This window comes from Pelophylax lessonae (genome assembly GCF_965119305.1).
Source record: "Pelophylax lessonae genome assembly, chromosome: 2".
Lineage (NCBI taxonomy): Eukaryota > Metazoa > Chordata > Amphibia > Anura > Ranidae > Pelophylax > Pelophylax lessonae.
In genome coordinates this window covers 628,749,495-628,773,826 of record NC_138769.1, presented here as the reverse complement: position 1 = coordinate 628,773,826, position 24,332 = coordinate 628,749,495, and the positions used below count along the sequence as shown (strand labels likewise).

Here is a 24,332-nt window from a genome sequence, read left to right as displayed (position 1 = left end):
CAAGTCAACACCCTTTTCTCCTCACATTCCTGAGGAGAAAAGGGCTCGCTTATCCATTGTTTGGACAGTGACTTCACCTTTTAAGGGGGAAGAGTGGGCTTGGTCATACTGCATTCCTCAAGCCTTACATCAGAAAGGTATAAGCTATACATATGACCTTATATGGCTTCTTGACCAGGACTTAGAGGCTTAGAATGCAGTGAGCCACTTTATTAATGTGGAGATTACATATTTCCTTAAGAAAAAGGTGGTTTTTTCGGTGGCTATTACCTCTGCATGCAGGGTGTCGGAACTGGCGGCGTTATCCTGTCGTTCACCTTACCTGGTGATTCAGAGATAGGGTCGTTCTTTGCCCCTGTCCGTCATTCCTCCCAAAGGTTGTCTCTGATTTTCGTTTGAATGAAGACCTTGTGTTGCCTTCCCTGTGTCCGAGGCCTAAACATCCAATGGCTATTGCCTTGCATGCCTTAGATGTGGTCCGGGCAATTAGGGTGTACCTGGCAGCTACGGAGTCTTTCAGGAAGTCAGACTCACTATTTGGGAGAGCACTGCGGTGGCTCCTTTTGCGATGCTGTGTGCATATTGTCCTGGTGGGGAGGTCCTTAGTTAGGCCCCTCATGCTGGCTGAAGTACCTGTAATAGGTCCTGGGGTCCAGTGAGCTGTGTTTCCGCTGCGTGGCACCGCCATTTTCCCCTTGCTGATGGCAAGGGATCTCGACAGCCATGTTTTTGTAGTTTCCCATTGAAGTCTATGGGCGGCCATTTTCTTGTAGCCACAGGATTGGTTTTTGACAGTGGGCCTCTAGCGGCGGTACAGCCGTTTTCCCCTTAATTTATGAATGCCATGGATCAAGTGGTTTGGTGCTTTTCTCTCCCTTCACAAGCGGTGCTAGTGACTCCCTGGGGCTGTATTTCTTTTCGCCTCCTGCTTTAGCAGCATGCGCTGGGACCTGTAGTGCCATCCATACATCGGTGGTTGATTTTTACAGTGTTTTAACTATTTTTTTTTGTGCAAATGCTACTAGTGGACCCCAGGTTTCTATGAAGCCCCCAGAGCAAGTGTCACCACCTAACCCACTCTCAAGAGTCTGCGGAACCCTCTGAATCTCCGTCTGCCCTGGCGGCCATGGCGGCGGTCCTGCAGTCACTGTAAATATGGCCCTTCGGAAGAGATATGGTAAAAAGCGCCCTCCGCCTTCACCTGCTTCTTCTGCCTCCTCCAGATTCTGAGGCGGATTTGGCCACCGCAGATGCGAGTCACCCCACAGGGTCTGTGTCCACGCACTTTGAGTGCTCAGACAGCGAGGATGAGTCCTCTTCCACTACATGTGTGCAAGAAAAGGCGCTTGTGTAGGCACTGATTGTATTTGTGCAGGATACTTTAAAAATGGAGGACACAGCTAATGCTTTGTCGGCCGTGCCGGTGCAATTTGGAACCTGCAGACCTTACAAGGGGACTAAGGGTGTTCCCCTTTCCCGCCTATTTTGACAAGATTGTCTCTAGTCAGTGGGGTTCCCCGAAATGCATGGTTGGGATACCCAAGCGTTTTGCTAGGAGGTATTCCTTTGAGGAGTTCCTCTTCAAGAAACTGGCAGTCCCACTGGTGGTGGATTTTCACTTTTCCAGGCTAAATAAGGCCACTCTACTACCAGTGGAGGACGCTTTGTCCTTTAAAGACCCTGTAGACAGGAAGTCTGAGTCTCTGGTCCGCCATCTTCTCACTGTGGCAGGTTCTATTTCGAGACGGGTGTTCACCATTACCTTGGTCTCTCAGACCTTAATGGAATGGGCAAAAATTTTGCGCCAGGGTTTGGAAGGGAGTCAACATCCCCCTGAGCTGGCGGAATTGGCGGACCAGTTGATACAGGGGTTGCAGTATATCTGTGATGCTTCCCGTGGACCTCTTTCATTCAAGGCAAAAGGGTCCAGGAATTGGTCCGGTTACAATATCGAGTTTCGGTCCTGGCCCCCTGATAAGGTTCTTTCCTTCCAACTTGCACTTGTCCCCGCATTGGCTGCAGGGCCTTTTCAGGGTGGTACAAGATTTGCTCTCACAAGGGGTCATTGTACCAGTTCCGGGGTTGGAATGTTTTCAGGGGTTTTACTCAAACCTATTTACTGCCCACAGGAAGGAGGGCAAGGTTTGTCCAATCTTGGATCTCAAGGCCCTGAACCGCTTTTTGCGGGTTCAGAAATTCAGAATGGAGTCCATTCGCATGGCAGTGACTTCCCTTCATCAAGGGGATTTTCTTGCCTCTATAGATATCAAGGACGCTTACCTTAATATCCCAATCTATGTTGGGCATCCGTGTTTTCTTCGCTTCGCCGTGGGCGGGAAGCACTATCAATTTGTAGCATTGTGTAAAATGTGGGTGCGCTGATAGAAGTGAAGCTGCTACCTGAACTATACCTACTAAATAAATGTTGAAAAAATAGGTGCGCTAAACAATATAAATAAATTACCAAAGTGACACAAGTGCACAATGTAAATAAATGAACATATGCAATAATAAACATATATACCGTATTTGCCGGCGTGTAAGACGACTGGGCGTATAAGACGACCCCCAACTTTTCAAGTTAAAATATTGCTTTTGGGATATACTCGCCATATAAGGCTACCCCCCTTCCGAAGCAAGGCAACACCATTGAAAAACATTTTCTCAGATCTCTTGTATGTCTCCAAGGTACTGTAAGAAAGTGAGATAACCATTCAAACAGCACACTAGGTGCTGCATGGCTCTGTCACAGTGTGCCACATAGCTTTTGGGAAACAATTTTGTTATTGCTAAACTGTGTTATAGTCTATCATTCAGTACAGCTATAAATTAACAAAGTTAGCACCCAAAAGCCGTGTAGCACACTGTGACAGAGTAATGCAACAGCTAGTGCTCTGTGTCCTAATGCTAATCATCGTAAGGCACTTTGAGGATTCTACAGTGCGGTACTTAAGACATTAGACATTACAATATCCATTTAGTCCCTACTCACTGTGTGCTGCCAGTGCCATGCTACCCGCCGCCATCGGGATTAGTTTTAAATCTCCCGCTCCCTGCGAGTCACCTCACATACCGTAGTCCGAGTATACCGAGTGCATGACAGTCAGATCACTCCGCCGCCAGACAGAACTTTCTGAACATGCGACGCGGCGCCGATAATGTACATGCGCCCGAAATAGAAAAAGTCCCTGCATTGCTCCAATCTCCTCTCTTGAAGGTACCTTGAAAATGATATACTCGGCGTATAAGACGACCCCCGACTTTTGAGAAGATTTTCCTGGGGTAAAAAGTTGTCTTATACGCCGGCAAATACGGTAGTATATCAAGGTGATGGTGATCCAGTGATACTGCAAAACTCAAATGAGTGCAACAACTGATAAAAGTCCACAAAGTCCAAAAATCTTCACCAAGTGATACATAAGGTTGTGAAAGAACTTAGAGTGATATTTCCAGTGCTGTGAAATGAAGATTCCCACCAACAGGCTTTCCTCCTTACCAGATAGGATAAGGTTAGGCGCAGAGTAAAACTCAAATCAATCGGTTGGAAAGGAGGAAACTTCCACTGCAATTCCACCCTGTGGTATGATGCAAATTAGCCTTTTACCGGATGGCATATTAATCAAAGCACAGGAGATTCTCCTATATGGATGTCCTTTCTGTTGATCGGATAACGTTCTTCCGCTACCAATGTACGTCCGTGTTCTTATTGACTCCCCAAGGTATCAGGTGGTGTCACACAGTGTTATAGCACTGAGGAGGAGCACAGGTCAGGCCTTTCCCCTCACATCTAACTCTCACTGCTATCAAACATGAGGTAAAAAACACAGACACCTCTATCCTAGCCTCCGCTATCCTATCCTCTGTGTACACTTGTGTCACTTTGGTAATTTATTTATATTGTTTAACGCACCTATTTTTTCAACAATTTGTAGCATTAACCTTCGGTCTCGCTTCAGCTCCTTGTGTTTGCACCGGTGCTTGCCTTGCTCAGACAGAGATGGGTTTGCGGTTCTGGGGTACCTGGATGATCTTCTGTGGGCAGAGACTCGATCCATCTTACAGGACAACTTTGACATCACTGTGCAAAGTTAACAAGAGAAATCCGCTCTGACTCCATCCAACAAATTGGATTACCTGGGTCTGACTTTGGATTCAGCCTTGGCTTGAGTGTTTCTTCCGGAGGCGAAACTGCAAAAATTGCAGCATGCGATTCGGCTCCTGTTGTCCAACCACCGGTCATATCTCAGTACTTGCATGCAAGTGCTAGGGTTGACGGGTCTCCACCTTTTGAAGCGGTTCTGTTTGCTCAGTTTCACACCAGACCTCTGCAGTGGGAGATTCTGGCCAAATGGGACAGAAATCCTCGGTCCCTTGACGATCTGATTGAACTGGAGTACAAGGAGCGACTTGCTGTGGTGGTTCTGCTTCTCTGCGCTTCGACAGGGCCAATCTTTTCTTCCCCAGTACTAGAAGGTGATCTACACGGATGCCAGCTTGTCCGGGTGGGAAAGGTACCTTGGGCACGAAATCGGCCCAGAGTGTTTGGACTCGGGAGGAGTGCGGTCTGCCGATCAACATCCTGGAAATTTGGGCGATCGGGCTTTGCCTGCCAAGTGGACGGATCATCTACAGGGGTGTCCGGTAAGGATTCAATTGGACAACGCCATGGCTGTGGCATATGTCAATCATCAAGGGGGCACAAAGAGTGCTCTAGCGGCCCAACAAGTGGTCAGCATTCTAAAGTGGGCAAAACGATATGTTCCAGCCCTCTCTGTTGTGCACATTCCAGAGGTGGAAAATTGTAAGGCAAATAAAAGCAGCGCCAATCTGTATGATATAGAAATCTATATAAAAATATAGTGATAAAAGTCCCAATAGTCTATATACAAGCAGTCCAAAATCCTTGAGAGGAAAGGGAAGGAGAAAGCCAGAACAGGGTCCCCAAGCACCGGTAAATCAGTGTAAGATGGATATGCACCCAATTGTGACAGCCAATAGGAATGCTTACCAGAAGCATTTGACCCTCATGATAGAGAGGTCAAAACAGGCAAATAGAATAATCAGGACCCAAGGATCATCCGGAAGGATAAGAACACCACCTCCAAAACCGATCACAGAGACAATCCTATATTCCTAAGGCTGAATCATTCCAAATGTGTGCATCCTCCGTTCCTCAGTTCCCCAGCTTAACCTCAGAGCAAATGGACAGACAATAGTGTAGATTGCACAGGAACTAATTTAATCAAAGTATTGCACTTACATTTCAATAGAAGACAAAGGCATACAAAAATTTCCTAGCACGCTTTTATGCCGCGGCTTTCAAACAATCTTTTATGCCTTTGTCTTCTATTGAAATGTAAGTGCAATACTTTTCGTTATAGCGTCTGCTGGAGTTTCTACAAAGTGGTATAGATAAACGTTTGGCCCTGGGCACCATCAAGGGCCAGATTTTAGCCTTGGCAATTTTTTCCAACACCCGTTAGCCACAAATTCCTTGGTGCACATCTTCGTGCAGGGGGTTCGCCATGATGTTCCTTCTTAAGGTCGTCTCGGGCTTCCACTTGAATGAGGACATTGTGTTGCCTTTGCTGTGTCCTAAGCCCAAACATCCAAAAGAGATTGACTTGCACTCCCTGGATTTGGTTTGAGCCATCAGGGTGTATCTTGCAGCGTCTGAATTGATTCGCAAATCAGATTCCTTATTTGCCCTTACTGATGGTTCCCGTAAGGGGCAGCCCGCATCTGCTGGGACCATTTCCTGATGTATCAGGGGGACCGTGGTGCAGGCCACATTCCAAGTGCCCAGGAGGGCGCCTAGTGCCTCCTGGGCTTTCCGTCATCAGGCATCAGTGGTCCAGGTTTGCAAGGCTACCACCTGGTTGTGCACACATTCACCAAATTCTACAAGGTGGATGTCCTGGCATCTGCGGATGCTGCTTTTGGCCGTAAAGTTTTGCAGGCTGCTGTTGCAGAAGCTATTCCGTTATTTTTGCTGTGTTTCCCACCCCTTATGATACTGCTTTGGGACGGCCCAACGGTCAATGAATATATGAAGCTGTGTCTGTGAATGAATGAAAGCAAAAACTGGATATTTGTCTTACTGTAAAATCCTTTTCTCTGATCATTGACGGACACAGCACCCACCCCTCTGTGGAGTTGGGTTATATATTCTTCTGACACTGGATTTTACGGTAAGACAAAAATCCAGTTTATTTTTCTCCAGGTTTTTTCCTGCGATCTCTTTAATCAACTGCCGGACTGGGCGTCGGGCTGGATAATCTAGGTCCAGTGGTCACCCCAGTCTTGCTAACAAGCATGCGCAGCTCCGCACTAGGTTGGTTGCGACATAGCCCCACTGGATCGGGGCTGGCCTGCAAGTCGCAGCGCTCCTCCTGACCTACAGCACCCCATTTTGATAACGAGGATGTCTGTCTGGAGTGGTGCCTGCCTGGTTCCTGGTAGGGTAGCTCTCTCCCCCTGGAGGGTTTTGGGGTGGATGTGGGTCCCTGGGACGGTCAGACCCCCAGGTCCCCCTCCTTCCTCCCCTTCCTCTTAGACCCCCTTGTCTTGTGGTCCCTGTGGGTCATCCAGCCACCCATCCTCCCCACCATCTGGGGTAGTGTGGTGGTCTGGGCTGTGTCTAGGGCTGGGGCATAATGCTGTATGCAGGAAGTGGGGGGGGGGGCTGTACCTGTGTGGGCGGCCGTTTTTGTTCTAGTCTGTGGTTGGCGGCCATGTTTGTGTAGTACAGAACTTGAGGATGGGAATCCATTTGCACAGTAGTGGCATGCCTACGTCAGGGGGGTTTTCTTGCCTCTATTGACATCAAGGATGCTTACTGGCACATTCCAATCTGTGCCTGTCACCAGCACTTCCTCCGCTTTGCTGTAGGAAAGGAGCATTATCGTTTTGTGGCTTTACCCTTTGGTCTTGTCTCTGCTCCTTGGGTCTTCACAAAAGTTTTGGCTCCGCTTCTAGCATTGCTGTGTGAGCGGGGAATTGCAATACTGGGTTACCTGCACGACCTCATCTTGCGAGCCGCGTCCTCTGCGCTTCTGATGGACGACTTGGAGATCACTATACAGACCCTGAGGGAGTTTTGGCTGACTTCTGTATTACTAGAAGTCTGCTCCGATTACTTCCAGAAATTTGGATTATCTGGGTCTGACTCTGGACTCGGCTCTAGCCAGAGTCTTTCTTCCTCTGGACAAATGCCAGAAGTTGCACACTGCAATTCATCTCCTGCTGTCCAGCAGATGGACTTGCATGTTGGTGCTGAGCCTTATGGTATCTACCGTCAAGGCAGTTCCGTTTGCACAGTTCCACACGAGATCTCTGCAAAAGGAGATTCTGGTGAAATGTAACAAGGATCCTCAGTCTCTAGACTATCTGATCCTGTTAAGCCGGAGTACAAGGGGGGTCCCTGGTTTGGTGGCTTCGTTCTCCGGCATTTTGATAGGGAAAATAATTTCTTCACCTGTACTGGATGGTCGTCACCACAGACGCCAGCCTGTCAGAGTGGGGAGGATCCTCGGCACAGAGTGTGCTCTGGGGATCTGGACTCTGGAAGAGTCCAGACTTACTGATCAATATACTGGAGCTCTGAGCGATCAGACTTTGTTTGGCTCATTGGACAAGTCGTCTCCAGGGGTGTCCGGTACGGATTCAGTCAGACCATGCCACAGCCATGGCCTATGTCAATCACCAAGGGGGCATCTCCCTTGGGGTACTCCCGAGGTGGATCTGTTGGCCTCTTGGCGCAACAGGAAAGTGAGGACGTTTGTGGCACAGTCTCGGAATCCTCTGTCTGATGCCACAGACACCTTAGTGGCTCCTTGGAATCAGTATCGTCTGATTTACTCCTTTCCTCCTCTCAAGCTTCTGCCGAGACTCCTGCGCAGGATCGAGGCAGAAGGGTATCCGGTCAGCCTAGTGGCCTTAGACTGGCCTTGCCGGTCTTAGTATGCGAACTGGTATGGCTAGTCGCTGATGCCCCTTGGAAACTTCCTCTCAGGGAAGATCTGCTGTCCCAAGGGCCAATCTTCCAACCTGCTTTACAGTCCCTGGCTTTGATGGCTTGGCTGTGGAAAGCCAGGTGCTGAAGGATTGAGGTTTGTCTGAGTCAGTGATTCCTATGCTGTTAAAAGCTAGAAAATCTACTTCTAGGAAGATTTACTATCGTACTTGGAAGACGTACATTGCGTGGTGTGTATCCCTCGTTCTTTTTCGGTGACTCAGGTCTTGGCTTTCCTCCAGCGAGCGGTTAAGCAGCGCCTTGCCTTCAGTACCATCAAGGGCCAGGTCTCGGCCTTGAGGGGTTTTCTTTCAACGTCCGTTGGCCATACATTCCTTTGCGGGTACCTTTTTCCAGGGAATGAGACACTTGGTTCCTCCAGTGTGGTCTCCGGTGCAGCCGTGGGACCTTAATTTGGTGTTCGTTCTCCATAAGCCTCCCTTTGAAGATATTCGGGAGGTTCCCCTGCTTATGTTATCCCAGAAGATGGCCTTTTTGGTGGCTATCACTTCTGCGCGCAGCTGGCGGTGCTATCTTGTTGTTCACCTTACCTGGTGGTTCACAAGGATAAGCTGGTTCTTTGTCTATGTCCATCGTTCCTTCCGAAGGTCGTCTCTGATTTTCATTTGAATGAAGACATTGTGTTGCCTTCCCTGTGTCTCAGACCTGATCATCCTAAGTTGCTTTGCATTCCCTGGATGTGGTTCAGGCAATAGCGGTGTACATGGCAGCAACGGAGTCTTTTAGAAAGTCAGACTCACTTTTTGTCCTCACGGATGGTCCCTCGTAAAGGGCTGGCTGCTTCTGCTGTGACCATTTCCAGATGGATTAGACAGACTGTGGTTCAGGCTTATTCCATTAAGGGTCAGGTTCCTCCTTTCCCTGTTAGGGCGCAATCTACTCGGGCGCTTAGTGCCTCCTGGGCCTTCCATCCTCAGGCGTCAGTGCTACAGGTTTGCAAGGCGGCTACCTGGTCGTGTACACGTTCACAAAGTTTTAGAAGGTGGATGTGTTGGCATCTGCAGATGCTTCCTTCGGCCGCATGGTTTTGCAGGCTGCTGTTTAGAGGACTTGTCCTCTTTGAGGGTGTTTTTATATTTTTTCAGGTGAGCTCCAGTTGTTGATAGTTGAGCTCCATTTTTCCCGGTTGGCTATGTTTAGCCTTGAGGAAGGTTTTTTTTTTTTTACTGTTCCCTCCTCTCGTGTTTGACACTGCTTTGGGAATTCCCATATAGTCATGAAGATGAGGAGCTGTGTCCGTCAATGAATGAAAGAAAAAATTGGATTTTCGACTTACCGTAAAATCAATTTCTCTAATGTTCATTGATGGACACAGCACCTGCCCCTCTATGGAGTTGTTTTTTTTTTTCTTCTGATACTGCTTGTAACAAAACTGAATACCTATAGCAGAGAGTGGGAGTATACCCCTTGGGACTGCCTCCATAGACGTAGTCCAAGTTTTATTCTGCTTAGTGTCCTACTTCTGTAGAGGGCAGTATAACGCATATAGTCATGAAGATAAGGAGCTCTGTCCGTCAATGAACATAAGAGAAATAGATTTTTTAATGGCAAGTCAAAAATCCCATTTTTTTTTTCTGCTCTTGAACTCCCCTCTAGTTATCCTATGTGCCTATGCACACATGGACTTATTTAGCAGTTTAATAGCAGAGGAGTTTAGAGGATGTTTTTTGATTGCCCTAAAATCGCATTCAGGTGAGGGAATTTCGAACACAAAAAAAAACGCTGAGTGCTGTTTAAACACATGTAACCACTGTTAAACTTATTTGGCCAATTAAACACCCAAACTCCAAACACGGCAAACTCACTTAAACTGGTTTGAAATAATGCAGCTTATGTGAGTTTATAATGCTGATATTCTGCTGTCAGGATAAATAGCATTTACAAGAAACCAGTGTGCATTGTGGGCCTGTCCCTGTCGGAACACAATTGCTCAGCAGGGGGAGATCGCTGTACTAACATTGGATTGTTAGTACAGGATTTCTTCCTAAACTCTTCAGTTTTTTTTTTCATTCAGCCTCCTGGGTTGAGTGATCTTATGTTGGCAGCGCCTTCCTTAGAACATGGAACTTTCATTGAAAATTCAGACTGTCCTTTTGTTTAGCTCATTCAAAACATTGCTCTGAAGGCTACAGGTAATTGCTGCAGGTCACATGTTGAAACTTTTTATTTTTTTATTTTTTTTGTCTGAGGAATGAACTTGTGTTTAGATTTTCAGTTAGGGACAGTGTTTTTTTTTTTTTTTTTTTTTCAAAATTAAAATTACACATTTTCTTTGATCTTTTTTTTTTTTCCTTTCACATTTGTAGAAAAAAAGTCTATCGTTCCTCTTCAAGTGTAATACTGTATATGTGTTCTATTTTAGCATATGAAATGTATTTAAGCAGGCTTTCATGTAGAATCTTAAACTCCAAGGCTCAGTCTGATGCATATTTATAAATCTAAGCTGCAAACATGAAGTTTGTGATATTTTTATGGCTGAAGCGGCAACAGAAAGGTTATTACTGCAATAATCAAAGCTTGCTGTGCCTCTCTTCTGCGCACATCTGTTCACATCTATAAAGGACTTGAATGGCGCTGTCTCCAGCACAGATGAAAATGTGTTATGGGAAGTAATTTGGGTCTGGATCTTAATAAAGTCTAAAAATTATTCTGCCCCCTTTTCTTCATTGTGGATCTTGAGCTCTCAGCATGGGATGTTGGTGCTTTTGCTCTTTGGCTTGGATTTTTTTCTCTTTCAGCGCTAACAATTGCAGCTCTTGATACAGCATGTAAGGCCAGCCATACACGGTTCTAATCCTGCTGAACCGGCCAGTATTCGAACCCTTAAAGGGCAGTCTGAATGTACCAAGTTGATCGATCGATGAACTTGGGTACAACTAGCCTGTTGCATTCTCTTGCGATAATCGGTGTCTTCTTTCAGTGGGACGGCTTTCCCCGACCTCCCCACGCCAGATGCAGACAATTGCTCGACAGAAGGGATTCCCTTGCCACCACTGTCTATGTTGATGGGGGAATCATGCAAATTTCCGTGGTTGCTGGACAGAAATTTGCACCATGCATGGCCTGCCTAAGACTGACCCTATGCAGCTTGATTTTGGGCAGGGATGAAGGAGAAAAAATTGTTGATTCCGCTGTCCACCTTAACTGTGGATAGAGATATCTCCACTGCTGGCTATTCTATTCAGACAGCCTCGATACCTGCATATCCAAGCAGTGACTGCATCTCAAGCTGGCCATGGAAGCATCAAAATTTTCCCGGTTCAACAGAGACCAGCTGTATTTTGATTCATTTATGGGCGTTCCAGTTTGTGCGAAGTCTATTTAATGATTGACTCCAAACGAATGGGCTTGTTGGGGAATTTTTATTTGATCAGTGCTGCAACTGATCCGTTGCAGTGCTGATCGGTGTATTCTGACAGCAGAAGTGCCCCTGCTTTAAGATTATAAAAATAAATAGCGAGTGGATTCCCCTATCCACCCTGCTTGTGTGGGTGGAGGCATCCTTTTGTTTTGTTTTTTGATCAGCCAACTGGCTGATAAAAAATGGATCCATATGTGCCCAGCTTAATAGGATGCAGAGTCTGTTCAACCAGTAGATTGCCACCTGACTGATTTTGATGAGCCAGGCGGTGCTTGCTGAGCCTCCTACAGCTCAAGTTTCGGCTGATTCAGAAGGAATTGGCTGAAATTCAAGCCATATATATTCAGCTTTAAGAGTAGAAAAGTTTAATGTTGGTGTCAAGATTCCATTAGCTAAAGTTTAGTGTTAGGTTAAGATTAGAGGTAGGCCCTTAGCGTTGGGAGGCTTTAAGTGTTAGATTTAGGGTTAAGGCTTTCCATGCACAGGTCGAATCTCGGCCAGTTCAGCAGGAACCTTTAATGGCTGGGCTGAATGTACTCAAGTTGATCAATTGATCAACTTGAGTACAGCCAGACTGCCAGATTCTCTTGCGATTATCAATAGCTGCTGCTGTTGCCACTAACAATAATCGCCGTCTTCTCCCAGCGGTAAAGACATTTTCACTGCGTATGGCCAGCCTAAGTATTGCAGTCACTGTTGGGGCTGAGGTTATATGTTAAAGTCGAATTAAAGGCTAAAATAACCCATGTTTAAATGTTTACCTCCTGCTTATACACACACTGCATGCTGTTGTAAAATGGCTCAGTGTAAAGATCCTTTTTTTTTTTTTCCCTTCGGTGCATTCATGAGATCGCAAAGCTTCAGCTCCACTCAGTGAGTGACTGCTGCAGCTGATGGGATGGAGCACAGACAATGTTAGCTGGCAGGTGACATCACAGGTTTGTGATCTTTTTGATCAGCACAGAGATGTGCCAAAAAATACTAAGAATTCTCCTGCAGCTGCCGGGTCCAGGTAAACTGCAGCACATATGGTAGGTTGGCAGGGAAAGCGTGCAATCTACTGCTAAGATGATGTGTGTGTGCTGCTCTGAGGGGTGGCTAGCTTGGGGTATGCACTCACTTTTGCATTCTCCTCCTGGGATTTTAATTTCGGTCTTTAGTTGCGCACCTGAAAACTTTTCTCTTCTGTCTGGCAGGCGCAGTTCTGCCCCAGTAATTAATCTTCTTTCATTAATACTCAGTTTGAAATTGTTTTTTGGAAGATTGTATCCATTCTGACGAGCATGTGATGTGTCGCTGTGCTTCAGGGACTTACAATAAAAGAGGAGCTGCCGTTGTTATGTAATAGGAACCCATCCGGTTTCACCGTTTATATTTAGGGTAACCTTAAGCAAAAATTATATTGATTGCCGTAGGGTACAACTCCAATCTTCCGCTTCAGTTTTAATGGATCAGTTAGTTATGGATTCAAAGTGTATCTATAACCTGTATTTGTTTTCGTTATAGATGGAGAAGAAAAGATTTAGAATGGGGGTTGGCAACAGATCAGTCAAAATCTACCCTTCTATCATGTCCATATTGGGCCATCAAAGGTTTTGTAAGAATTTATTGGGCCCTTGTCTTCCTAAGGTTGATAATCACTGGTATAGGGCAGTGGTCACCAACCGGTGGTCTGTGGGCCACTGATAGTCCACAAGAAAATTTTGGTGGCCCTTAGGGGTTCGGCTGCAAATCAACATTGTGACAATGTATACCACCCAATGTTGTTCTCAATGTGTGCTGATAGTCAATACTGTAGGCGCTCATGGATACCCGATGCCTCCTTTGTAATTTTGGCTCCTGTGAATTCAGAGGGAGGTGCAGGGAGCAGTGCAGTGAGCAGAATGTGAAGGAGGAGGGGACTTCCAATGGCAGTGCTGATTACAGACTGCGGTAGGGAGCAAGGAGCTTGAGTACATGGCTGGATAAGGAAAGGTGGTGAGATCCAACGATGAGCCTGTGTAAGGCAGCAGTGTAATGCAGAATGCCATGGGGGGCAGAGGGGACCAGAGAGCCAGAGCATTGTGTGTATATGCCATGTAAAATTCATGTTAGTGGTCCGTGGGATTGAAAATGATGGGTTTAGTTGGTGGGTGAGGTCCAAAAGGTTGGCAACCACTGGTATAGGGCATACACGGATTTCTAATTTGCTCTTTGATCAGTCTTGCATCAGAGCTGGTAAATCCCAAAGCCGAAACCCATTTGGCTCCCAACATATATAGATACTTTTATTGCGGTCAGTACAAAATTAAAAGTTTTCCTATTTGCTCCAAGACCAATGATAATTTTCAGAAGGCTTTAATATGTCCACTTAACTCAATAGAGATCAGCAAAGGGCATTACTGGAAGCTCAAATCAAAGTTTGGGAAATAGTAAGTATGGGAAATAGTAATGGGAAATAGTAAGTATGGGAAATAGTAAAGCATCATATCAGTTTTTTTTTTCTCCCATGTCTCACTAGATAGATTTCCTAATACTTACTGTCCCAGTGACAAGATGTCAGACAGGCATAAACAAATGGGAATTCATTTTAATTAAATTTTTAATTTTTTTTTTGTAGTGGGGTGTGGAAAGAATTGAACCATTCATATTTTCTATTGCTGCCATTGTCTTCCTGTCTCAGTGACCCATTTTCCATCTGAAATTTTTTGTATGAGAACATACACAACTATAAAAAAAAAAAAAAAAAAAAAAACCTGGCTTAACCCGACCCTTCCGTTTTTATTCAAAACGAATGCCTCGTTTCAACTGAGCGGTATGGTTCGGTACAGTTCAGTATGGTTCGGAACGGTACACCTTGATCAGGCTTGCGTTTCCACTGCCAACAGTACCTCAGCAAAAACAGTATCTCAACAGTGTAGCTCAACCCTGTTGGTACGGTACTAATGTGCTTGGAACCCCAACGAAAGGGTCCCAAAAAAGTGGTACGTTCCAATCAGGATTAGGGTACCATTCACAACTTTTGACAATGGAGACGACGACAATTGCGTAAAGAGGCATTAGTGGAAACGAGGCATTAGTGTTCAATCAAACAGGGGGTGTGTGTGATCCCTGCGCTGTCTGAGGTGGCCAGAGACTCCCTGCTGCAGCGCCACTGGGACTGATACTAAAGCAGTAAATGATATAATTCAAAGGGTAGTGGTGCGCTTCAGGGATTGGCTCTAATGGATCTCTATTTGGGTTGGTGGCAGTGATGTGTACAATTCTTGCTTTAAAGGTGCTCCGCGTGATAAATATAATATTTATGTTTTTAGGTGATGAAAGTGCAGGTGTATTAATCAAATCAGTCAATATCAAGGTTTTCTTAAAATAAATAAATATATGAGTACGGTGTGTATCAATGGATAAATAAATAAATAAATATCAGAGTGCTACTTCTTTACCAGTGATATCAATAAATAAATTATATAAATCCAGTGTTGGTCTTCAATCTGATTCATAAACAGTAAAACACATATATATTGTGCTCAAAATAAAGTGCTACATGCAATTTTCTATTAAAACGGTGCTAGAAAAGATGTCTGTGAATAATTCAATTGTAATTCTTCAGATATAAATATTTAAATGAAATAGTCCAAAAGAAAAAAATTATATAGAGAACATCCAAAATAGCTTGTGTGAATACGTTCCTCGCTTATATCCGTGCTTCACTCATGCAATTAAGTGACTAAGATCTCCTTCACCTTGTGTGTCACCTCTGAGTGCTCTAGCCTCTCACCTTATAGGCAAGATCAATTTGCCTTTGGTATCTATCCAAGCTCAACGATAGACTCAATTTCTCTCAATCCAGGTCCTTTCTTACTTAGTGGAGCTGCTTTCTTGGATCCCTCTAAATGTTTGTCTTGATCGTTTTTTGTACTATCCTCTTTGTCCGATCTTTAGTGTGCCAGCAACTTTGTTTTTATAAGTCCTCCAGGACAGCCTGATTGCCACCCTTGTTTTATGATGTTTTGTTTAGAGTTTGTCCTTTGGTTCTTGTTTTAAAACAAGAACCAAAGGACAAACTCTAAACAAAACATCATAAAACAAGGGTGGCAATCAGGCTGTCCTGGAGGACTTATAAAAACAAAGTTGCTGGCACACTAAAGATCGGACAAAGAGGATAGTACAAAAAACGATCAAGACAAACATTTAGAGGGATCCAAGAAAGCAGCTCCACTAAGTAAGAAAGGACCTGGATTGAGAGAAATTGAGTCTATCGTTGAGCTTGGATAGATACCAAAGGCAAATTGATCTTGCCTATAAGGTGAGAGGCTAGAGCACTCAGAGGTGACACACAAGGTGAAGGAGATCTTAGTCACTTAATTGCATGAGTGAAGCACGGATATAAGCGAGGAACGTATTCACACAAGCTATTTTGGATGTTCTCTATATAATTTTTTTCTTTTGGACTATTTCATTTAAATATTTATATCTGAAGAATTACAATTGAATTATTCACAGACATCTTTTCTAGCACCGTTTTAATAGAAAATTGCATGTAGCACTTTATTTTGAGCACAATATATATGTGTTTTACTGTTTATGAATCAGATTGAAGACCAACACTGGATTTATATAATTTATTTATTGATATCACTGGTAAAGAAGTAGCACTCTGATATTTATTTATTTATTTATCCATTGATACACACCGTACTCATATATTTATTTATTTTAAGAAAACCTTGATATTGATTGAGGCATTAGTGTTGATGACCTTTATACCTGTATATCCAAACCTGAAATCCCTTTAGAAGCGAGCCACCCAAAAAATGCCATCCTCCGTTGTTGAACCTCCGTATAAACCTGCCTGTCTTTATTAGAGGTACCTATAGATCATCACAGTACATTTTTATCCTAATATAGCAAGCTTTGAAGAGTGTTCATAAGAACACTTCCTATAGAAATGTATGTTTTGGTACTGATGGAACTTTGTTACTTTCATTTCAGAACTCTTCGACAACTACATGCAGCAGGATGCCCATGAGTTCCTAAACTACCTGCTCAACACAATAGCTGACATTTTGCAGGAAGAGAGAAAGCAGGAGAAACAAAACGGTCGAATACCAAATGGTAGCATCGACAATGAGAACAATAACAGCACACCAGACCCCACCTGGGTTCATGAGATCTTTCAGGGAACGTTAACTAACGAAACAAGGTGTCTTACTTGTGAAACGGTAAGATTTTTTTGTAAAGATCTTTGTGGCAAACCTTTTGCCTTAATAGCTGCTTTGATAATGCAGATAGTGCAGTATCTAAAGTTGTCTCTATTAGTACTGGTGAGTGTGAGGGACAGAAAGTAAGGGAAATCCAAGATTTCAGAACAGGATCTAGCGGGAACGCCTCTTCCAAGGACAGCTGCCTAAAAAGGGGTTTGCCCCCTTTTTTTTTTTTTGTACATTTGCTTTTGTTATTTTTCCTCAAAGAAGTTTCCTTTCACTTCTTGTCCCATGAAGGTGTAAGGAAATGGGGGTGATTACACAAACGATATTGATATTATTCATTAATGTCTGTATTATTTTTAATCCACTCGCACCTCTCACCGTAGAGCAATCTCCCCAATATAACACAGCCAAAAAAAAAAAAAAAATAATCATGCCCTATTTCTACCTACATTCAGCCAAATGTTTTGGCTTTAAATATGCATTACCATGTTGTTGTAGAGGTCCTTTCTGTTTTGTGCATTCATTCAAGAACCTCTTACTGACAACATAATTGTCACTTTTTTTTCTCAGCAGACTATATATATATATATATATATATATATATATAGTGCTTAAAGCCCAACTCAACTTTTTTGTTTTGAATTCAAACATAAAAACGACACCGACCTAAATCGATGGGTCAGCGCTCACTGCAGCAACATGAAAAAATTACCACACATTATCAATGGATAGATCTAAAATCCAAAAACCTGTCCATGGAGGTCTAACTCCGTTGTGAAGCATCCAGGATGGGTTAAAATATAATGGCCTTTGGTAAAAAGGATGAAGGAAGTCCAAGGGACATGTGGGTACGAAGACCGGCAGCTCCTAGATGAGGTGAAGGATCCCTCCAGGCATGTACTGTAGATAAGAAAAAACAAGGGTGCCAGGTCAGAAGTTGAAAATTGTAAACAGCATTTATTCATGAACACTTACATTAAAACAGGCCAACGTCAACATGCAGACAACCCAAAGAAGTATCCCCAAGCGTGGTGGACTGGAGGGAGACGCGGGAGCCAATAAGCCAGCACTGAGTGTGCCGCTGTAGACCAGGGACAGAGGTGTGATGATGCAGGGCAGGGTCCGAACGCGCCTCCGCCAGGGCATCAGCAGCGCAACTCTGGAAGCCAGCAATGATGTCGCTCAGCACTGCCAGTTTGTCCACGGAACCCAGCAGAGGACAAAACAAGCAGTGGAGAGGGCTGGCCGCCACGTCCTTTCCGAGGATCCACCTCCTTCGTCAGGCTGGCCTGCCCCTCCACAAGGACTATTTGTAGTCCTATTCTGAACACGACCGGAGAATACAATAATGAATAATGAAATGAATACAAGCAAAATCAACTTATTGGAGGAGGAAAATTGATTAAAGAACCACAGGCATGAAAATAGAAAGGTCATGATAATAAACCTATAACTGTGCAAATGTGTATATATATATATATATATATATATTTATATTTAAAAATATACATAAATATATTTTTATGTATATTTTTTAATTTATATATAATTTTTGCACTGTTATAGGTCTATTATCATGACCTTTTTTCATGCCTGTGGTTCTTTAATCAATTTCCCTCCTCCAATGAGTTAATTTCGCTTGCATTCATTTCATTATTCGTTATTGTATTCTCCTGTCATGTGGAGGGGCGGGCCAGCCTGACGAAGGAGGTGGATCATCACACCTCTGTCCCTGGTGTACAGGGGCACACTCTGTGCTGGCTTATTGGCTCTTACGTCTCCCTCCAGTCCACCACGCTTGGGGATACTTCTTTGGGTTGTCTGCATGTTGACGTTGGCCTGTTTTAGTCCCCGTTCACACTGGGGCGACCTGTGAGGCGACCTGGTCGCCTCACAGGTCGCCGTAGGTCGCCTTCCATAGAGAAGCTGCGGACCCGTTCTAATAGGAGCAACACAAGTCGCTCTGACTTAGAAAAAGGGTCCGGAGCTTCTTTGGGGCGACCCGGAGCGACCTGCATAGACTTCAATGTTATTAAGTCCGTGCCGGCCGCTCCGAGGTCGCGGCGCGCTGCTCGCACCGCGACCTCGGTCCTGAGAGACAGGGGTCTCTCCCCAGAGGTCATTCCTACCTTAATCAAGGCTAGAAAAAATTTATTACCGTACCTGGAAAGCTTATTTTGCCTGGTGTGAGTCCAGGGGGTTTTCTCCTCGCTCATACTCAGTGACGAGAGTGTTGGCTTTCCTCCAGTCTGGTGTGGACCAGCGCCTGGCGCTGGCCACGATAAAGGGCCAGGTATCTGCACTAGCTGTTCTTTTTCAACGCCCTGTGGTGTCTCATTCCTTAATTCGCACCTTCATTCAAGGTGTGCGACATTTGACCCCTCCCCGGAGGGAGCCTTTACCTCCGTGGGACTTGAACTTGGTTTTGTCCGTGTTACAGCGTTCTCCCTTTGAAAACATCCGGGAGATTTCGTTGCCTCTGCTGTCTAAGGTTGCCTTTTTAGTGGCGATCACTTCGGCTCGCAGGGTGTCGGAGTTGGTGGCGTTGTCTTGCCGCTCTCTTTACCTGGTGGTTCATAAAGATAAGGTGGTCTTGCGACCTAACTCGTCATTTCTCCCCAAGGTTGTGTGTGACTTTCACCTTAATGAGGACATTGTTTTGCCTTCGCTCTGTGCGAAGCCTAAGCATCCTAAGGAGGTTGCCTTGCATTCCTTGGATGTTGTCCGGGCGATCAAGGTTTACCTGTCGTCCACTGAATCCTTTTGGAAATCGGATTCCCTCTTTGTCCTTCCTGAAGGACCTCGGAAGGGCATAGCTGCGTCTGTAGTGACCATTGCCAAATGGATCAGACAGACGATTGTCCAGGCCTATGCTTTGAAGGAACAAGTTCTGCCCTTCCCTGTTAAGGCGCACTCTACCAGATCTATGAGTACGTCCTGGGCCTACCGGCATCAGGCTTCGGTGGCCCAGGTGTGCAAGGCTGCGACTTGGTCGTCGGTGCACACCTTTTCCAAATTTTATAAAATTGATATTCTGGCATCGGCTGATGCCTCCTTTGGCCGCAAAGTTCTCTGTGCGGCAGTGCCATAGGGGACCCTTGTTTTTGTGGGTCCTTGGTTGCTGGGGTTGTTTATTCCCTGGGTTATTTGCTTTCCTGGGCTGTTGCTTCTGTTGAGCCTCTTTCTGTTGCCCAGAGGGTTCTCTTACTGTGCGTGTAAGGTTCCTTTCTCTGATGTGGGTACTGCGTTGCCTTTTATACGGTTGCGTCTCCCACCCCTCATGTCTACAATGCTTTGGGACATCCCATTGGTGAAGACTATATGAGGGGCGGCGACTGTCGGACGTAAGAGAAAACTGAATTTTTGTAAAATCTTACCGTAAAATTCCTTTCTCCGAGTCCCCCGACAGTCGCCGCCCCGCCCCTCTTTTGGGGTTCTTTCCTTGTACACTTACTGCTATGCTACCAAACTGAGTTGGGATGGCTACTGCAGGGGGGTATTGACCAGTGGGACAGCCCCCATGGGTGTGTCTGTTAAATGCTTTTGTTTTAACAAGTCTTATGCCTAGCTACTCCTGTGGAGAGGAAGTCAATACATTGGTGAAGACTATATGAGGGACGGCGACTGTCGGAGGACTCAGGAAAAGGAATTTCTGCGATTTTTAGCGAGACTGTGATGTTGCGGCGGACAGATCGGACACCTAACTGACATTTTTGACTCTTTTGGGGGGACCAGTGACATTACTACAGTAATCAGTGCTAACAATATGCTCTGTTACTGTAATAATTACATTGGCAGGGAAGGGGGTTAACACAGTGGTGATCAAAGGGTTAAACGTTAGCCTAGGGGAGTGTTTTTTAACTGTGGGGGAGATGGGCTTGTGAAATGACCACAGAAACCTGTGATCCTATATACAAGGATCACAGGCGCTCTGATAATTTCAGAGAGAACAACGGTCTGCTGTGTTTACAACAGCTGACCGTCCTCCCCTCTCAGCAGGGAGCAATCACGGCCGCTGGTCCTGTGGATCGGCATCCCCACTTCCTAGACTTCCCCCAGCACCATGCGTGCGACAGACGTAGGGCTACGTCGTTTCGCGCAACCGAGCCAGCCTGCCGCAGGCGGGCGGCAAGTGGTAATAATACCACTTGACGTTCGCTAAAAAAAGATATATACAATTGTCATTTACATATAAAAGTATTTTATTATAGGCAACACCTGCTAAAATATTTTGTTTAGCCTTTTTTAATTTGCACATCTTTGCTATACTGTACAGCCATGGGCTTGACACCACCTAATTTACAACCTGCAGCTACTTGCTTTACCTCTGTTCCTTTATTCTACTCATTGCATTATGAATTACCATCTCCCTATTGCAGAGTTCTTTCCTGTGCTCTCCTCGTCTTGTTTAATTGCCTAAAACCTGGTGAAACATGTTGGAAGTATTGCATTGTCCAATAAAAATTAGTTTGGTTGACTCCCTGTATTGGCATTGCTAGTGACATCCAAATTTCTTGCGTGCAGTTAATTATGAGAAGCTAATAAGATAGATTTGCATAGATGTTTTTTTAACATTATATTTACCTATACCCCCCACCAGTGTTTAAGCCTGGAGATTGGGTGCTTTGGTCTGAGCACTGTGACATAAAACCAACAAGGCATAATGTCTGGGTAATTATATGTTCCTGTGCGGGGGATGGGGGATATAGGCTATATGCAGACACAAACATAGTAGTTTTACTTTTCTGCTCCTTCACACAATGTGTATATCCCTACAACGTATTCCATGGCGGGTAAACAGGAAGACATTGACTGCAGGGAAATACATATCTCTCTAGTGGCCAACATTTAAACCTTTATATTTAAAAACGATACTATAGATGCACAAATATATAAAAATGTGAAAGTCACATAAAATATTAATAACACTGCACATGTAAGGCACCCAAGGACCAAGTGCCTGCTGACTAATTTTATCTTTCTGTATCCACAGTCAAGTCGTAAGAAATTTAACATTTCAGGGTTTAACTACCTTTCTGTTCTCCTACAGATAAGCAGTAAAGATGAGGATTTTCTAGACCTTTCTGTTGATGTAGAACAAAATACATCAATTACACATTGTTTAAGGTATTTATTTAAAAATAAAAAAATTTGTTTCATTAAATTATAATAATGTTTCATCTGCACAAATATTTTAAATTACCTTCGAACCAAGTTGACATTTTTAATTTAAAGTTGTCGGTTTGTTTCTTTCACAATATTGCAATTCAATTGCAGAAATTTGGGGGGGCTAATCCTTTGCTGTGTAGTAATTCTATGGAAAAAAATAAATATTAAGCTTTATGTAATGGTATCCCTAGCTTGTATATCATAAATCACCATTTGCTGTTTGATCATTTTAGGGGATTTAGCAACACGGAAACCCTTTGTAGCGAATACAAATATTACTGTGAAGAATGTCGCAGTAAACAGGAAGCACATAAACGGTAATGTATTGACAGCTACATATATGTTGTATTTAGAGTGACAGCTATTCGTTAAAGTCCAACTGAACTTTCAGTTTAAATTCCAGGAGCATCAAACAAAAGATGAGCACAGTTTTACATTTTGTTTTCCTCAAAAACCAGCCACGGCCTGAGTAGAAAAGCATTTCCCTATCCAGAATGCTGCAGAGTGGAACTCTTGCTCTGTGTTGTGAAACAGTGGTCACTTTGCAGAGGTTTGACACACCCCCTTATTAAAATAGGAGCATTTGGCAGCAAACATAAGCTTTGGTGATTGCAGAGCTATGAGTCTGACTCAGTCTGGGATATGAGGAAACTCTGTAGGGAGACAACTGCTTCCACACAGAGCTGGGTCCCCCCTGTGCAGCATGTTGGTAGCAGACAATCTTTCTCATGATTTGCCTCGTTAGAAAGAACATTGAACACCTTTTGTTTTAATGCACTTGGAATGTATTTAGCTGATATAAACTACAGTGAGGGAAAAAAGTAATTGATCCCCTGCTGATTTTGTACGTTTGCCCACTAAGAGCCGGTTCACATTAGTGCGATCACAGAGATCGCATGTAATTCGGAGCGCACTGCTCCTAAATTACATGCGATCTCTGTGCGGTGAAAATTTCAGCCATACAGTTTGTATGGCTGAATTCGCACCGCAATCGCACTAAACACGCACATGACCCTTTTTTTATCCGCAGCAGAATCGGACCGCACGGTGGTTCACACTAGTGCGATCCGATTCTGTGCGAACTTGCAGATCGCACTGTGATATGCGATCTCAACTGGGGGTGTCGTTAACTTTTAATTGACACCCCTTGTGAATCGCAAATGGCAGTGTGAAATGCCAGGAGTGCGGATGCGATGCGGGAACACGCTGCATATTCGCAGCGTTCCCGCATCGCAGAAGTCTGAACCGGGACTGACAAATGATTAGACTATAATTTTAATGGTAGATTTATTTTAACAGTGAGAGACAGAATAACAACAATAAATATCCAGAAAAACGCATTTCAAAAAAGTTTCAAATAAATTGATTTGCATTTTAATGAGTGGAATAAGTATTTGACCTCTTTGGAAAACCTGATTTAGTACTTGGTGGCAAAACTCTTGCTGGCAATCACAGAGGTCAGATGTTTCTTGTAGTTGGCTATCAGGTTTGAACACATCTCAGGAGGGATTTTGTCCCACTCCTCTTTGCAGATCCCCTCCAAGTCATTAGGTTTCAAAGCTGATGTTGGTAACTGAAAACTTCATTTCCTTCCACACATTTTCTGTGGGATTAAGGTCTGGAGAGTAGCTAGGCCACTCCAGGACCTTAATGTTCTTCTTCTTCAGCCACTGCTTTGTTGCCTTGGTCGTGTGTTTTGGGTTATTGTCATGCTGGAATACCCATCCACGACGCATTTTCAATGCCCTAGGAGGTTCTCACCGAAGATTTGATAGTACATGACCCAGTCCAATGTCCCTTTTCATGCAGTGAAGTTGTCCTTTCCCCTTAGCAGAAAAACACCCCCAAAGCATAATGTTTTCACCTTTGTTTGACAGCGGGGATGGTGTTCTTGTGGTCATAGGCAGCATTCCTCCTCCTCCAAACACGGTGAGTTGATGCCAAAGAGCTTGTTTTTGGTCTCATCTGACCAAAACACTTTCACCCAGTTCTCCTCTGAATCATTCAGATGTTCATTAGCAAACTTCCGACGGGCCTGTACATGTGCTTTCTTGAGCAGGTGGACCTTGCGGGTGCTGCAGGATTTAAGTCCTTTATGGTGTAGTGTGTTACCAATTGTTTTCTTGGTGACTATGGTCCCAGCTGCCTTGAGTTGATTAACCAGATTCTTCCGTGTAGTTATGGGCTGATTCCTCACTGTTCTCATGATTATTGAAACTCCATGATGTGAAATCTTGCATTGAGCCCCCAACCACGGGACATTGACAGTTATTTCGTGTTTCTTCCATTTGCAAAAATTCGCACCAACTGTTGTCACCCTCTCACCAAGCTGCTTGGCAATGGTCTTGTAGCCCATTCCAGCCTTGTGTAGGTCTACAATCTTGTCCCTGACATCCTTGGACAGCTCTTCGGTCTTGGCCATGGTGGAGAGATGGGGATCTGATTGAATAATTGCTTCTTTTGACAGGCGTCTTTTATACAGGTAACAAGCTTAGAATAAGAGCACTCCCTTTAAGAGAGTGCTCCTAACCTCTGCTTGTTACCTGTATAGAAGACACCTGGGAGCCATAAATCTTGC

At 44.5% G+C, this 24,332-nt stretch overlaps 1 protein-coding gene across 1 annotated transcript in view; it reads left to right on the top strand.

Annotated features, from left to right (window-relative positions):
- The window catches only part of USP12 (ubiquitin specific peptidase 12), a 185,210-nt gene that overhangs the window by 143,554 nt on the left and 17,324 nt on the right, over window positions 1–24,332 (top strand). Inside the window, exons 4-6 of the mRNA XM_082245502.1 lie at window positions 16,368–16,597; window positions 21,636–21,712; window positions 21,988–22,071. Coding sequence (XP_082101628.1) covers window positions 16,368–16,597; window positions 21,636–21,712; window positions 21,988–22,071 — 391 coding nt within the window. The remainder of the gene's footprint in view (window positions 1–16,367; window positions 16,598–21,635; window positions 21,713–21,987; window positions 22,072–24,332) is intronic.